The 16,804-nt window shown below is 36.8% G+C and overlaps 1 protein-coding gene across 3 annotated transcripts in view; it reads right to left on the bottom strand.

Moving 5' to 3' along the window:
- Positions 1–882: 882 nt before the first annotated feature.
- Plod2 (procollagen-lysine,2-oxoglutarate 5-dioxygenase 2) overlaps positions 883–16,804 on the bottom strand; it is a 75,799-nt gene continuing 59,877 nt past the window's right edge. Inside the window, exons 11-20 of one of the 3 annotated variants that reach the window (XM_052716883.1) lie at positions 16,697–16,801; positions 14,136–14,261; positions 11,585–11,726; positions 10,428–10,490; positions 9,397–9,510; positions 7,626–7,691; positions 6,911–7,015; positions 5,485–5,631; positions 5,259–5,384; positions 883–5,094 (exon numbers count right to left, since the gene is read on the bottom strand). In XM_052716883.1, the coding sequence (XP_052572843.1) occupies positions 4,939–5,094; positions 5,259–5,384; positions 5,485–5,631; positions 6,911–7,015; positions 7,626–7,691; positions 9,397–9,510; positions 10,428–10,490; positions 11,585–11,726; positions 14,136–14,261; positions 16,697–16,801 (1,150 nt within the window). In that variant the 3' untranslated portion in view covers positions 883–4,938. The remainder of the gene's footprint in view (positions 5,095–5,258; positions 5,385–5,484; positions 5,632–6,910; positions 7,016–7,625; positions 7,692–9,396; positions 9,511–10,427; positions 10,491–11,584; positions 11,727–14,135; positions 14,262–16,696; positions 16,802–16,804) is intronic. The other 2 variants (XM_052716867.1, XM_052716875.1) reach the window with 2 other exon arrangements.

The raw sequence follows: 16,804 nt of genomic DNA, 5'->3' as shown, positions 1-16,804 counted from the left end.
CCATGCTTTTCAAAAGTGTTGACCTGTAAAGTTCAAAGCCTCTTTCCCCACCCAGTCCCCTAGCAAATACTGGTTCAAACACAATAAAATTCCCGAAATAAAAGCATCTCCCAATCACAGTCAAGCATTCAGAAGGTTCCAGACTGGGTTGCCAGAATGCACGAGAGGCTCCAGAAATGGAAAGGCTGTCGAAAGAGGAGCCTTCATTTCTGCCTTGGGGACATTCAGGGCCTTGAGAGGAAAACACGATCAGGTGCTCAGAGAAGCACTGGTAGTGGGACATTAGTCTGCTTCTCATGGAAGCTGAGTGACTGGGCCTTGCCTCTTAATGTCTGACTTGGCTTGAAGTAGGTGCTCAGCTTTGTTGGCAGAGCTTTTAAAGAACACAGCACCTGGAGTCTGGAGAGATTTCCCTGCAAGTCACTCTCCAAAGAACAGAAGCCATAAGTTCTTCTGCAATTTCACTTGGAAGCTAGGCTAGCTAGCTACCACTTCTGGATGGATTCCTTTCCTTCTAGAGTGCCCACACTGACTTGATGTGGAGGACAGTAACTTCACAAGAGCTCATGTCACTGCCCATCCAGGACTAGCTCTGCAGGCTCACTGCCACAAGCATCCAATACTTCCCATTCCTTGTCCTTGAGATCTGTCACCCTAGACTACGCTGGGGCCCTTTGCTTCAGTTCAACAGCCAAGGCACAAGGAAAGGGTGGAGGTGAAGGTGTGACGACACAAAGCAGGCATAGCTGTGAACCACTTGGCCAACCTCCCTCCATTTACACCAGCAAGAGCATCGTTAATGTCAGAAACATAGACATTGTAACTTTCAGAGTTTCAGTTACCTAGTTTTTATTTTCTTAACCGCTGTAATCTGGTCCTTAATTTTACAACCATCAGCCTTTTGGTGATCACTCACAATTAGTATTTATTTCTTTTGCATACACAGCAATTCAAAGAATGTTCCTTTGTACAATAGAGTCCTACGAACCTGTTCCTGTGGTAGTCCAGATGTTACCTGAGTATTCCAATGCTTACCAATTGTTCCTGTATCTGACCTTTTCTACACACATTTTATTAATCACACAGGCTAGCAATCCCAACTGAACACAGATGAGAAGCCTACAAAGTAGTCAAGAATTGAGAACAGAGCATTTCATCACTGGAAGCATGCCTATTCTTTGAGAATAAGATGTTGCGATTCCTCCTTTGAAAACACTGACATATATCACAACAAAACATTCTCAAAAGAACTGTGAAAAACAATCATCTCTGTCATTTTCATTTGTACTAGCTTTGAAAGGAAAAAAAATACTCAGCAACAACTAAAAGAAAATGAAAGTTTTTGCATCCTGCTCAGATTAGACTATCATGTGTGGATTTTAACCACAAGGTGGAGCTGTGACGTCACAGTTTGGAAATATTTATAACACATGGACATATTTTAATAAAACACAATGTACGAGGCTAACTTAATTTGGCAACTACACAATATTTCCAGTTAATCAATTATGCACCGCTGGTGCTCGGTAGGAAATATGCTTCCATTTGCCCAGTGCTGCTTGGGCTGTTACTGAGTTCTGCCAGATACAACCACCATGTGATTTGATTCCCTTTGCTCTTCTAAGAGATCCGAGTCAGTCTGGATGTTCACTGAACAACATCTTTAAAAATTACTTTAAAGTTATTATGCACAGAGCAGTTTATTATCAACCACATTATCTATAGGAAATCTTCTCCACACCTTAATTCTAAGTGACAAAGTAACACCTACTTTCGAATGAGGAGGTTTCAGGGTAGTAACCTCTCTTTATGGCATGCTATTTTAATTTTAAATTAATGACTTGTTTTTGTTTGTTTGTTTTTTAACCATAATAGAGGCAGAAACTCCTAAGTTACAATATCAATATTCAAAAATCATCATGTATTTTTCAGTGAAAACAGAACATGCTAATTGGTTTCTTAATATAATAAGTGAACAAATGTGAACATCATAAACTTGTTAGCAAGAAAACCACTCTCACAACTGAATGGAAGCTCTCATGAGGCAAGAGCCCTTCCACAGGGCTCCAAATCCAGTCCACAGCTCAGCTTGGATTTTTGGGGGTTTGTTTGTTTGTTTGTTTTGAGGTATTTCTCTGTGTAGCCTTGGTTATCCTGGAACTAGCTCTGTAGACTAGGCTGGCCTTGAACTCAGAGATCTACCTGCCTCTGCCTCTGCCTCCTGAGTGCTGGGATTAAAGGTGTGTGCCACCATGTCCGGCCTCAATTTGCATTTTAATAGTATGCTTCCATGTACTTTTCTACTTTCTTTACTACTTTTTAAAATTGAATTCAAAGCCTGTTTCTTCTATAAACGCACACATACACAAAATGCCTTTCTGGATTTCCCATTTTTTTTCTTCAATGTCTTTTTCTTACTAGCAATCCGAAAGTCTTTATTTGTTTTCTAAAAGGCCACAGGAAAACAGTGCTGACAAGCCTTCTTTTATGGTGTCTTAAATAATTTAATTTTCTAAAACTGCACCTAGTGAAAGGAAGTTATTTACACAGACCGACTCTCCTCTGTGAACAGCAATTTTAAATTCTATTAAATTTGTCTGCAATTTAAAGAGATCCGTTGTGCAAACAGGTTCCACATTCCCAATGAATACCATGTCCAAACACTAACACATAAGATGCACTCTAGTGCTTAGCAAACAGGCGAATTAACCAGGTATACCCAGATAGGAAAGCCGGAAGGTGGACCCCTTTTGTCACTAGGAGGCCCCCCACTTAATACATATATGTATGGTTTTTGCATATTTTTACTCTATAAAATCACCAATAGAAATTAGCGATTTTCAAAGGTAAAGCAGAACGGAATTCAAAGACTGTGTTCTGGTGGACAATATTCATACTGATTCTTATATGCATCAACAGTTAGCAAACAAAAGGTTAGAAGTGTAAGATGAATGCAAGTGAGAGGTTCTGGCTTCAAAAAGGAGGAAAGGAAGAAAGCAGGAACAAAGAAGAAAACAAAAGATGGGAAAAGGTAACAAAAGGAGGCTTTGAAAGCCGTCTTGTCACACACACATAAATGATATTCCTGCTCCTAAATGTATTTACATAGTAAGTCTTCAGTAACGAGGTAACAACAAAAAAGCACAAAATCCATTTACTCTTCCAAGATCTCACGCCATTATGCTCCTCTCTTGAATATTTTACAACCCCCCCCCCCCCACACACAGAGAGACAGAGAGAGAGAGACAGACAGACAGACAGAGGCACAGAGAGATGGAACTGTTTTTTAATATAGCTGGTGTACTGGCTAGTTTTATGTGTCAACTTGACACAACCTGGAGTCATCAGAGAGGAAGGAGCCTCAGTTGAGGAAATGGCACCATGAGATCCTTCCCAAATCAATCTCCTAGTGATGACTACAGCTGAATCACTATGGACTCATTGCCTGGGACAGAGCCTGGATCATCATAGACCCGAAACTACCACGAGACAAATATGTATGTTGATCAAACGTGTGGCTGTCATTTCCACTCCTGTAAAAATGAGTAATATCAACTCCCTGGTCACTGTAAGAGTTCAGATGTGTAACTGAATTTAAAATTTAGATAGTAATTTTGCTATAATACTAAACTGTCAAGCTAAATGAAATAATTACAGCTATTATATCCAGATATGCTCCCAGACTAGTTTACAATATATTCTCTTCTAAAGAACCATCAATAAATAATACAGAAAAGCACTATGTTTATTTTAAATTATTTTATTTTTCATCATTTTCTAACACAGAGAGTTAGAAAAATGAATTTTGGCACCGGGAATAAGAACTTTCTTCAAGTTTAACCTTTAAATTAAAAACAGTAGCTATAATAAAGATATTTAAACCGCTTTCAGAGAAATATTGAAAACTGAAATAAAAATTTTGGCTGTGGAGATTTTTAAAATGTGGGGTAGAGGAAAAGCAATAAAACAACTAAGGAATGATAAAATTATGAAGTAAAGCAAGGAACCCCCCCCCCCGGGGGGGGGGGGGGGGAGAGAGAACAACTCGGAGTAAAAGGGAAGAAACAAGGCTCAAAACCCATTTTCCTGATATAAAATTCAAGTAGTTAAGAAGTTTTTAAAAACACTGTAAAATGTACTACTAATCTCAATGAAACTGTTCTGTGTCCTCACTAGTTTCTAGAATTAGCTGGGGAGAAAGAACAGAAGGAAACAAACTTCCTGCTTGACATAAGGACACTTGGAGTTAAGCACTTTGCAAAGCGGAAAGATGTGAGCTTCCCCTGAGAGCTTGCCCTGGAGGAACGCAGGGGTCCACTGTCCAATCGAAAGCAAGAGCCGCCTCACGTGCTAGGCGTACTTCCAATGGATATGCTCCCATTGGCGGGCTGCACTAGGTTTCGTGAGGAAACCTAGTGCAATATTTTCTTTGGATTTTCTTCCTAATTACCGAGAAACAGACCTACACAGAGGTCGACATGGCTTAATAGTTACATGTAAATTCAGTAATCGCCATCATTCCAGGTTTCCAGACTTGCTGATTTTCATTTATAACGACATTCTATACTTCTTCACAATGATAAATAAAATCTCAGGTTTTTCTTAAATAAGAAAATATTACTAGGCTTATTATCATTCATGCCTTTGTACCTCAACATTTTATAATTTGTCATTACCTTCAGAGACAGTTAAAGCATAGAAATAAATACCAACTTTCACTTTTTTTCCTTTCTTCTTCAACCTGTGTTTTAAGGCTCAGAGCAGACATTAAGAAACATCAAACAATTTCATATAAAAAGTTTTCAAATGTTTGGCCCAAAGTGAAGCTGTTCTGTTGACATTATTTAAATATTCCTCTCATCTTCTCAAGCACAACTTCAAAGACATGTTCGTGCCAGTCATCTCAAAGAACAATTCAGTCTGAGTAGTATAAATAACTCAGGGATCTATAAATGACACTGCAATGTATCTTGTTCCATTTTTAACAGGAAGTCCTTCATGCAAATGTGTAAGTCTCCCAGGATGCATGAAGCTCCAGCCTTTCCGTGGGGATTCAATGGAGCAATTATACCTTAGAAATTTGCATCCACCTCCCTGAAAAAGATAAACATAAATATGTCAATGTAATAGTTCTCATTTTTAATAAGTAGCAATATTTAAACCATGCCATCTAAATAGCAAATGAAAAACAAATTTCAGCAGAGCCTTCCCCATAATGCATAGTTCCAGGAAATTTTCAATATGTTTGTCATAATTACCTGAAAATCCTCTCCTACGTTATTGAGAGCAATGTTGATGGTAAATGTTGAGGCATCATGATGGGGACGAAGTGAACGCTGTCTTTCAGGTGAGTACTTTACTACAAAATTCAGCAGTGCAAATCCCTAGGAAAGCAACACAGTAGAACTGTTAACAATGCAAAGGCAGAAGAGCATATTCGTGTGGGAACTGGTAGGTTGTAGGCAGGAGGAACAGGACAACTACCTTTGTGTAATAGCCTGCAAAGACCTTCAGCGTAACTGGAGCAATGAACTCGCGGATAAAGTGAAGCCAAACATTCTCTAGATCAATTTGCTTCATATGAATATCATCAGTTGGGACATTTTCATAACCACCAGATATACGGCTATCCTACAAATACACATTAATACATCAAGACAATTTATATTGATATTATCTGGGTATTTTTTTCAATTAAGAATCATAATGCATAATAAAATAAACAGTTGTTTGATTATGGTGTGCCATCTGTTTTAGTTAAAAGATCAAGACCATTTAGATAACAGAACTTTGCACATGACATGTATCAATGGTGAAATGAGCTTCAGTTAGAAAACATTTAGCTACTTATTGTAAATATGAGTTTTAATATCACTATAAAGTTGATAAAATGGACTCCCTAAATCCTCACACACACCCCTGAAATTAATGTTTTTTTGTTTTTTTTTTTTTTTTAGGTTTTTCGAGACAAGGTTTCTCTGTGCAGCTTTGCGCCTTTCCTGGATCTCGCTCATCTAGACCAGGCTGGCCTTGAACTCACAAAGATCCACCTGCCTCTGCCTCCCAAGTGCTGGGATTAAAGGCGTGCGCCACCACCGCCCGGCGAAATTAATGTTTTATAATCACCATCAGGGTAGATTCCACTGATGTGCTCTTTGAATCAGAGGCCCTGCAAACCTTGCTTTAATTTGGTGAAATCCAAGTCTTTCAACAATTATTTACCAGCACACCGCCACCTCTAGACTTATGAGTTCTTCCTCATATTTTGAAAGCACCTCCTCCTGGCCAGCTTCACAGCTGTGAGCCAAGTGAGGCAAATGCAGAAGAGTCAAAATATCCCTCCACAACTCCACTGCAAGGTTGAGGAGCAGTAAGGTTAGGGCTGTCTGTCCCTGTGGCTTCTTAAAGAGACACATGGGATCAATGCTGGTGTGACTGCCTGCCAAGTTTCCTAACCGGATGTAAATAAAAAGCAGGATTACAGATTTCACAGTACCATCTTACACACACACACAAAACCATGCCGACATTGGATGTTTTCCTAGCATTTTCACTACGGTGCACCAGGAAAACGAGCGCAGGGAATGAAAACTGTCCTTGGAAAAGAACGGTGATCAGTGAAGCCTGTGCTTCCGAATCAATTCTATCTAGTCCAGGGGCACTGACCCCTCATGGCCAAATAGTGCAATTACTCTCATAAATGAGAAAGGAACCCAGGTACAGAGGAATTTAAAACAATTAGCAACCAGTGAAATTAGACTAAAGCTTTCTTGATGAACAATTCATTTAGATCACAGTCTGAGATATGTAACAACAACAACAACAAAAAAGAGGCACGTGTCCTCTGAAATCTCTGAATATCCGCCCCACCCCTCCCCATTTTACTCCTTTCTGTAAAGTTGCAACTCACATGATGCTTTCCCCCAGACCACTGGCCATAATGCTCCATTTCTTCGACCAACTCATCACAGGCTCTTTCAGAAAATATGGGAAACCAAAAGACATCTGGACAAGGCTGTAATACAGTGCCACCATTAGAAGACAGAGCAATATCAGTAATAGTGCACTCTCTCTCTCTCTCTTCTATATATATAATATATACATATATATATTATATATATATGCACACACATATATTAAAATCTTCACTAGAAAATCATTTTATCACAGTTAACTGATAGTGTATTTTTCTTCCTCTTGGTACATAAAGCAATGGTGTATCACAGACGCAATGAAAGGTCCTTCTCAAAATTGAATCTGAGTGACAGTTTTGAACACTGAAATATAGTGCATTTTTTATTAAACAGTCTTTCTACGTAAAGACTGTTTAAGAAAGAGAATCCAGTGTTTTCCAGAGATAAGTTTCAACTGTACCACTTTCTATCAACAGTCCCCCAACTCCTGAGGCTTGAGGGAACACCAGTACTTAGCTGCATGTCTATGTTTTCCAAGAGTGAGCTTTTAAGGCTAGGCTCCATTAAAAACGTAAAAGCTGTAAGTAAACCTCATGAATTGTACCTAAACAACAATTTTTCCATATTCAAAATTCCTGCTAATGTAGTAAAATCAGATTTTGTTGAAATTATAGGAAAACCACTCTACACATTACAATTATTAGTACAAACCTGCTCAACTATATTTTCAGTGAAAATCTTTGGATAATCACGGTTTATATATTTTTCCTTCCAGTCCTAAAAAAAAAGCACATTAAACAAATAACTTTCCCATAAATAAGTATATACGTTATAGAAATCATTCAAATAACTTATAAAGAGCTGCGTATTGGACAAAATAGTAATTTTCAGAAGCCAGCTTATATTTCAATCTTTAAAGAAAGCCTTTTATCTATAAAGTTTGATGTCTCAGGTTATTAAAATTGAATATTATAATGTATAGATTTATATGCAATATTTAAGAATATATACAAGCAAAATTAAACATGTGGTGTTTAAACATAAAAAAACAGAGCTGGGAATGTATCTCAGAGTGTTAAGGGTAGAAAAGCTCCCTGCTTAGGTATAACCCTCACACTCTGGTTAGGCTGGGTCATCTTTTTAAATTTGTTGATGTTAAAGTCCCTAATGTTTTATATTGGGCACTAACACTAACTCTTTATTTGAAAACATCTTTCTAGTCATTGAATCAATTATGATCTCATTTATCTTTTAAAAACTCTGAAAATGGGGAAATCACTAAGTATTCTGCCACAGAACATCTTCAGACTAAAGTAACTCTGAAAGAATGACCACAGCCATGGAAGGTAAACAGAGCCTATTTAGCTCAGTACTTTCCCTGTAACCTGTCAACAGAGCTGAGTTCCTACAGGAATATATACAGTGCAGGATACGATCTAAGAGCTCACCTGGAAGCTGATAACCAAGTAACTCTACCCCTCAGAACATTCAAAAATTCAAAACCCAAGTTAAATGTGTAGATTCTACCATCTCCATAAAAAAGAAAACCATTTCCAGTTTTCCTTTATTAAAGATGGAAATATGCAGGTAAAATAGGACAAAGTATTTTAAAATACTAATATGCCAAAAAAAAAAAAGCGCACTATTCTTTTTCTATCAACAGAGGATTCTGTATTCAAAGTCGCTCTTTTTCTGGGATCCTGTTATTTCTGTAAAATCAAAGACTACTCTCATCAGGTGTCCTGCTTCTTTATAATTCAAAACTCACTGTTGGCAAGGGGAAGAGATCTTAAGAAGGCAACCAAAACAACTACTCAAGAAAGCTTTCTCAAGGGATAAATGTGCCACCATACTGCAGAAAAGGGTCCCAATAATTCAAATCCAAGAGCTATTACCACCTGACTCAAATTTCTTCAGCTTAAGAACATGTTTATTTATACAGGAGAAAGCTTTACTCTGCATTGTGCTTTGGCTATCTTCAGTATAGATTTACAAAATCATCATCAACACTTTAGTAAGTCGAAAAACAATGGGTATTTTTCCAAACTAACTTCTCGATGTATCTTGTGTATGTGAGGGTTGAGGGTGGGGGCAGCTGGGGATGAACCTAATGCATTTTGCATGCAGGGAGATTTTTATGCCCAAACCATATCTTTAGCAACTGAGGTCTTTTTTCCCCCCTTTTGAAGATATGTATGTGATTTTTTTTTTCTTCTAAAACTATGGTTAAGAACTAGATGGTACTTTTGAATATAGAAAGTAGGAATTTTGGGAGAAAGCAAAGAAACTGATTTTTCCTGTTCTTTAAGGTAATGTGTGTCTTAAATTTAAAAAGTTCTTGATCAAGTTTAGAACTATTGCACATCATGAAATATAATTATTTGTACTCATTTAGAAACATTTATGTGCTAATGTTATTACTCGATTTATATTCACTTAGAGCGACAGGAAGATAAACAAAGGGAATTGAACATGAACATACCACAGGGTTTTCAAAAATCTGCCAGAGGTCATTGTTGAAATGGGAGGTATTGTAATTTGCAGTTGACAATAGCCGTCCAAATTCATGTCTGTTAGAAATGTACATAAACATACCCTATGTACCAAAAACAGCAGTATTACTCTCAAAGTACAGGACATTTAATCATGGAAAAAATATAGAGAATGCATTAACTTTTATATTTAATTCATAAATATGCATTTTAATTTTTCATAAAACATGTGTATTGTTTAAAATAAATAAAAATCATTAGAAACTCAGAAAACACACCAAACTAACAGCACTTATGGTCAACTGAGAAGAGGGGGAAGTGGGCTGCTTTGTCACTTTCTTAAAGACCCTAGAGACAGACAGGAACAAAAACCCTGTTTGAAAGCAAAAAGATTTTTCAGACATGCACGGGCAATGACATGCATCTTCTTTTCGGCTTCTTTTCCTTTCAAAGAAATGTGTATTTTATGAGAACTCAAGATATCAGAAGGACTTCCTCGGTGCTTTGTATTCCTCTGTTGTATTGTTTCAGACCCAGCACAATTCTCTAGGCATCTTAAGGCAGTTAAGAGGGAAGTCTCTTGTTCTTCCCTAAACCAAACAAATGTGGCAGATACCAAGGATGTCTCTTTGTACCTGTTCTTGTTGGTGAAAAGATCAGTGGCAAGCAAACACATCAGAAAGTGCCAAAACCTCATCTCTAATGGAGGTGGACTTTATACCTACTTCCTTCTCCTCTCCTCAGCACCCCAAAACCCTACAACATTGAGTAAAAGTATCTGAGGTTATTTCTCTCACCTGCTAATTATAAAATGTAAATAACTTCAATGACCCAAGAGCTGACCATCAAGCAACACTCCTGCAAAATCCCACAGCACACATACGGACAGATAAGGAGCCCATGAGTACCAACATTTTATCCATCAATGCAAAGGCGGCTCTTAAGGATACTTAACTGCCACTCAACACAGCACATCTAACATAATTACATAAAGAAAAATGAATAAAAATAAAAATGACACCTTTGGGGGGCTGAGCATTTGGAATGTTTCCGGAGTAGGGGAGTCTTTTTCCCTTTGTAAGGTCTAAAATGAAGAGAAGCAGTGGGTCAGTTGATCTGCACACCTATTTGCCAGGCATCGTGGTAAATGAACACAGCGGCTCTGATAAAAAGCTGACATTGTGAAATGTCCTCCCTAGACAACATGCAAAACAGGCAAAGCTTGCAGCGCACACAAAGAACTTCCAGCCTTCCCACTGTTTTACTGTAACTTGTTTGGTGAAACACAGGTTCAAGCTCATTCCTTAGCAAAACTTCATTAGGTACATCGCTAAGACAAAGGGAAAAAATGAGTAACAGAGGCCATTCCGGATGCGCTGTTGAGTGAAGTCAGCCAAACATGAGCACAAATACAACCATAGGTACTGAGGGTGTTCAGAGAGGATGCACAGGTACACAGGCAGTACACAGGCAATAAACACAATGGAACAACACATGCCTTGTTAAACTAAGAAAAAATACTTGCCAACTTTTCTGATATTCCTAAGGCTATGACTGCTCATATAAATTGAGAAATAACATAATATCTGAAACAGAAAATCTTACAAATATGTTTTCTGAATTAAAACATATTTTGTGTATTTTGAAAAATTATTTTCTATAAGCATTTATGTTTTATTATAAAAGTACATTTCTAAAACACTAATGTATCATCAGTTTTTCATACAGATTAAATATACTATTTCCCTAGTTTATGGAGCCTGCCTTGTAAGAGTGTACCATCAATAATATTATAGGGTACACTTAGAAAAAACACAGTCACTGATTTCACAATTATATGCTTACTAAATGTGTAAAGAACATTTCATTCAAACTAACATTAACTAAACTCAATTTCTTAGTACAGAATTCCAGATCTGAGTAAAGATATATTCTTAAAAGAACAAAGCTTATTCTTAATTCTGTCTTTATTAAAATCTTATGTGGCTTGTAAGTCAGGCCTATGCTAACATTTAAAAACTATGCTACAAATGTTCACAAATTATTCTCCAAAAAATATAGAACCAAAAAAATTGGCTAGTATTTACAAATAAGGACGAAAAAGGCATCCAAATACAGTAACACATGGACTGGAAAAGCAAGCCATCGTGTCGAATGTTCAAGCAAGCCGCAGCTTACCATTTCTCTAGCATTTCGGCAAAGAGCCATATCAGGATCCAATTTATCACGGACAAAATAGTTCCTTTCACTCATCTCTGATCGAAGTGTCTTTCCTTGAATTAAGTATACATTAGCCATGTATGGGACATTCCAAATTCCTCTGAAAGTAAAAGATATATTCCAAAAATACCATACATACAAACAATGTGCTTCATGCTTACATTTTAAAATAAATGCTTTATGTATGTTTAAGATTTTATTTATTTATATATATATATATAAATTATTCCATCATAAAACATATGTTATTTGACGAATGTGAAATGTTCTGGCATATATACATCCTAGTGAGGGTTAGGAGAAGTTATCTTTTGACACTTTCATTTAGGCTGTATCTAGCTGGGGGGCTCTCCTGCCACCGCTGCTACAGTTAGGTCATGGTAGTCTACTGTACAGAGGCTTTTCTGTCTAATCATAAACCACTGATAGCAAAAGCAACGACAATGATCCAGAGGTGCTCTGGCCCTCCCTGGCATAGCTCCCTAGAGTAGACACCAGTGCCTAACTGCATTAGAAACTCAAATCAACCAGAGAAGTATTTATACTATAGAACTTTATAAACACTACAAGTGAGGGGATTCCTCCAACCACACAAAAAATGAAAAAAAATAAGTAATAAAGAAAAGTTATATTCCCATGAAATTCACTGAACTATGTTCAACCTGTGTGGAGAAAGGGGAAGTGGTGAGGAAATACAGCTGAAGTGTAGGTGTTGACAGACAGTTCTTCTTTCTTCATCTTTCCCACTCCCATTCTGAGAGGACTTCTTCTATCTGGGAGATACCAACCTGGAGGCCTGTGTCTGTCACTTTAGAAAACAGAAAGGGAAAATCTCGACCAAGGAAATGTAGAAGGACATCATTTTGTCTTACTTAGATGAGAAAATATCAAAAATCAAAAGGCCTTTAGACCTACATAATTTGTCAGGTAAATTCAAACATTAATCATGATGGAATACATGATGCTTCTTTCCAAGGGTACAAATGCAGGTGCTCACACACATGGCATCAGCTGTCACTCTCTCCTCTGGCTGACTAACTGACTGAGGTCTCTACCATCCTCTTTATTCTGTAGATAAGTCAGGCAGGAAATCACTGTGTACAAAACAACAATGTCTTACTACAATAAATGTGAATGCACTGCTCTGTATTTGACAACCTTCATTTCCAACCAACCCATGGAAAATATCACATATATGGCCTATCTAAGTCACTTTAGAGTGTATAAAAGTAGTTGAAATAACAAAGAATTGTCTTAATACTAATTTCTTACCTACCATGCTAGCAGCTAACAACAACAACAAAACTATTACAATAGCTGCATCATTCAGATGTAAAGCTCCTATGGCAATCCTTATTTTCAGAAGGAAAGCACCCCCTCCCCCACCATGTACCATTTCAAGAAAAGTATAAGGTATTTAACCTAAGGGTACCTCTTTCTATTTATTTACTTACTTATTTATTTATTTATTTACTTACTTACTTACTTACTTACTTACTTATTTATTTATTTATTTATTTATTTATTTATTTATTTATTTATTTATTTATTTTTGGTTTTTTCGAGACAGGGTTTCTCTGTGTAGCTTTGCGCCTTTCCTGGAACTCACTTGGTAGCCCAGGCTGGCCTCGAACTCACAGAGATCTGCCTGGCTCTGCCTCCCATGTGCTGGGACTAAAGGCATGTGTCACCACCGCCCGGCAGGGTACCTCTTTCTAGATGCCACAGTACATTCCACTTTTTAACTGAGAAGGTGAGTTGGATAATTAAGACAAAGTGTGCTAGTTTACATCTGGAAAAAAGAACAACATTCTTGCCTAGTATTTCTTTAACAGAATTCATTTGGTATTTGACTGATTGATTTTTTTTATTTAGAAAATATCAACTATCATCTAGGAAGTAAATATTATTTGTACACATGCTTTATTGCACATGTATTTTTTTAACATCTAAAAGATGGAAATCAACTATCAGTGAAATTTCCTATCTTTATCTGTATACAACTCGCTACTCCACACAGAGATGAGAAAACAAACTAAAAGCTACACCAACAACAACAAAACACCGCATGCAACTGGGAATGCTGGAAGTTCTGGTTTTCTGTATTAGTATTTCTGTATTTGTAAATTTTAAAGGCAATCAAGACAACTTCATTGGAGCTATTAAATGAATTAGCTAAATTAAACTATCTTTCCCAACTTTCAGGAAAGAGCTCTACTCCTCTCTACCACTAGATGGGCACCCATGGCAACCAAGTATCACACAGCAATGAGGTTGTCCCATTAATGATAAAGAATACTTTTTAACTTAAAAAAATACATTTTTTATATATATATACATATATATATGTATATATACTGTTTTTATATAACTATTTCAGTATTGTGATTTCCAAGCTCTCAAATTCACACTAAGTAAATGAAGGGAGATAAAAATGATTACCAAGTAATATTAATAAGAGCAGGTCTTTACAGTTCTGTCCATGAAAAGATTAAATCAGGTAACTCACACTCTGTTCCCCTGAACGATATCCACGTAATCTTCAGAGCGAGCGTAATACCCATCAGGACTCAGTGCTCCCCAGAAGTTGGACCACAACTTTCCATGACGTGTCACAAGAGGAGCAATGATCTTCCTAAGGAAGGGAAACCAACATCATTACTAATATTTAAATTATCAGAGGTGTACATTTTGCAAGACACATAACACAGTGAAGTTCATTTAATATATTATTTGTGTATGTGTATATATAAATGTATATATGTATATATGTACATATATATATATACATATTACACAAAATTTTAAAAAATCCTAACATCTTTCTTCAATGAATACATTAAAAAATTTCAATTATACTAAATGAAAAGAGCAACAAAAGGGGAAAATTTATTCAAAATATTAACAAAATATTAAGATAACTTTTTAACAATTCATTAGTTACATCCTATGAGAGTCAAACTAAATTATTTCATTGTATTTAAATTAAATTCAAACTGAACACTCTCTACAGTACTAAGGTAGCCAGTGAATATTTGTTGAATGAAAAACAACACACGCAGATGGGCTGAGACACTGAAGAGGCAATGTTCCTAAAACAAATCTTAATCACTTTACCATCTGTCTCCAGTATTTTATGACTTTTTAAACTGGGTTGTAGTTGTAAGCTGGCCTGGTAGCAATGGATACGTCAGCCTTTACTTCAGAAAACAAAACAGAGCTGCTTGTCTGGAACTGAAAGTCCTCAGGAAACTAGAGTTTAAATTGACTTGCTACCCTGATGGTGCTGAGACGGGACTTTGAGAGGTCACCAATGCATCTCGGTTTTAACTTCAGAGAAGTTCAGAGACTCATTTCCTCCCTCGCTCCCCGCTCTTACAGTTTCATCTTGTCCCTCCTCTCCTCACAATATGGCTGAGAAGGTTACCAGGCAGCCAGGCAGCCCTGCAGCAGCCCTGTAGGCAATGCCAAACCACCCAGTCTCCAAGTCTATGAGTCAAATGAACTTCTGTTTATACTTCACCCAGTTGGTGGCTTTTTTTTAGAACCATAGCAAACAGAGTAAGAGACTGTGACAATAGTCTGTTTTAATAACTGCTTGGAAAGTGGTCCTGTTTATACTGACACAGTACAAATTTGAAATATGTCAGGCTTTCCCTTGGGAAATTATATAATCAATCTTTATAATTATATCTTTATATATAATTATAATCTTTAAATTATAATATCAATCTTTTCCAAATGAGTAAAAAGTCTGATGTTCCTCCATAATTACATTTATATTGCAGTGGCACCATACAATTTAACAAAAGCTTATGATTCTTCCAAAATGCTTATGGACTGAACATTTTCCACAAAGAATCCTGTTTCAAAATGCCCAACACTTGTGAAGAGGAGCTGGCCTCCTTATACATATATAAACGTAAGATAAATATATAAAACATTATATATCAAGGCTAGAGAGATTGCTTGGTAATTAAGAGCACTGGCTCCTTATCCAGAGGACCCAGGTTCAGTTCCCACAACCCATATGTCAGCTGATAGCCTCTTCAAGTCTCTAAGCAACAGACACACACACACATGTGGTACTCAGACATACACGCAGGACAAGTACTTATACACATAAAAATTAACTTAAAAAATATATGCCCACCAAGTTATTTTTTTTAACTTTGCCATTTACCAAACATTGGCCAGAAGCACGTGGATTTGTATTGTGGAATAACTGTAGCACTAGAAATAAAGGTATAAATTAGCTTTACAGGTATTCAGGGAATAATGGTTCAATGTCCATAACTGACATCAAGTATTTTGACAATTAAGACAAAAACAAAAAACCCTTAAGATTTATAATCTCAGTGTCTCCTGGAGCAACATTACAAACTTCCTATATATGTTACTTAGCATAGTGAAGTCATGCTAACATTTTAGCTTCTACATTTTCTCTTTACTTTGAGAAACAGTTGTGTTAATGTAGACAAACAGCACATGCGAGCCATGAGGAGCAGTGAATAGCAACAGCATCAGTAGTAGCTGTAGTATAACAAGCAGGATTAAGAGCCTTATAACTAGATATCCATAATGTCTTCATTCCATTTCAATGTGAGTCAGTGAGAATAGGGGCTCAGTTATAGTCAGTACAACAATAAATGCAATTACAGCTGGCTGTGAAATGATCAGTATATCTGAAATGTCTGATTCGAGAGCTAGAACTCTGAAATAACTGATGTTTTATGAAGGCCTATCTGTGAAAATATGAATGAAATATCTATGAAAACATCTACGGATGATAAAAAAATGAAAATTAACTAGTATTGGAAACAATAACATAACTGAACTTAGCTTTAAATAGAAAAATAGACCAAATACCACTAACAGCCACAGTCTGACTGTAAGTATTACTGAATGCTTTCATTTCTAAGACTGCTAATGGAATACTTAGTCCTGGGAGCTTACAAAGCGTAGTAGATAGTTGAATGTGACCTACCTCAATTGATTACACAGGCAGTGGGCCCACACAGATGTGGGAAATTATCATATTACTAATGAATTCATGTTAAATCTTAGTACCTGTTTTGTTCAATCAAAAGTTTTAAAGTTCTTGGGTTTGTCAACACAACATCGGCATCCACACTGAAGTAGTAATCACACTTTTCATCCTGACGGCAGAAATCCCTG

The sequence above is a fragment of the Peromyscus californicus genome, unplaced genomic scaffold, assembly GCF_007827085.1.
Source record: "Peromyscus californicus insignis strain IS unplaced genomic scaffold, ASM782708v3 Scaffold_11__1_contigs__length_118956290, whole genome shotgun sequence".
In the NCBI taxonomy this organism is placed as follows: domain Eukaryota; kingdom Metazoa; phylum Chordata; class Mammalia; order Rodentia; family Cricetidae; genus Peromyscus; species Peromyscus californicus.
Note: the sequence above shows the minus strand (reverse complement) of the source record. Positions and strands in the feature narration are given on the sequence as shown.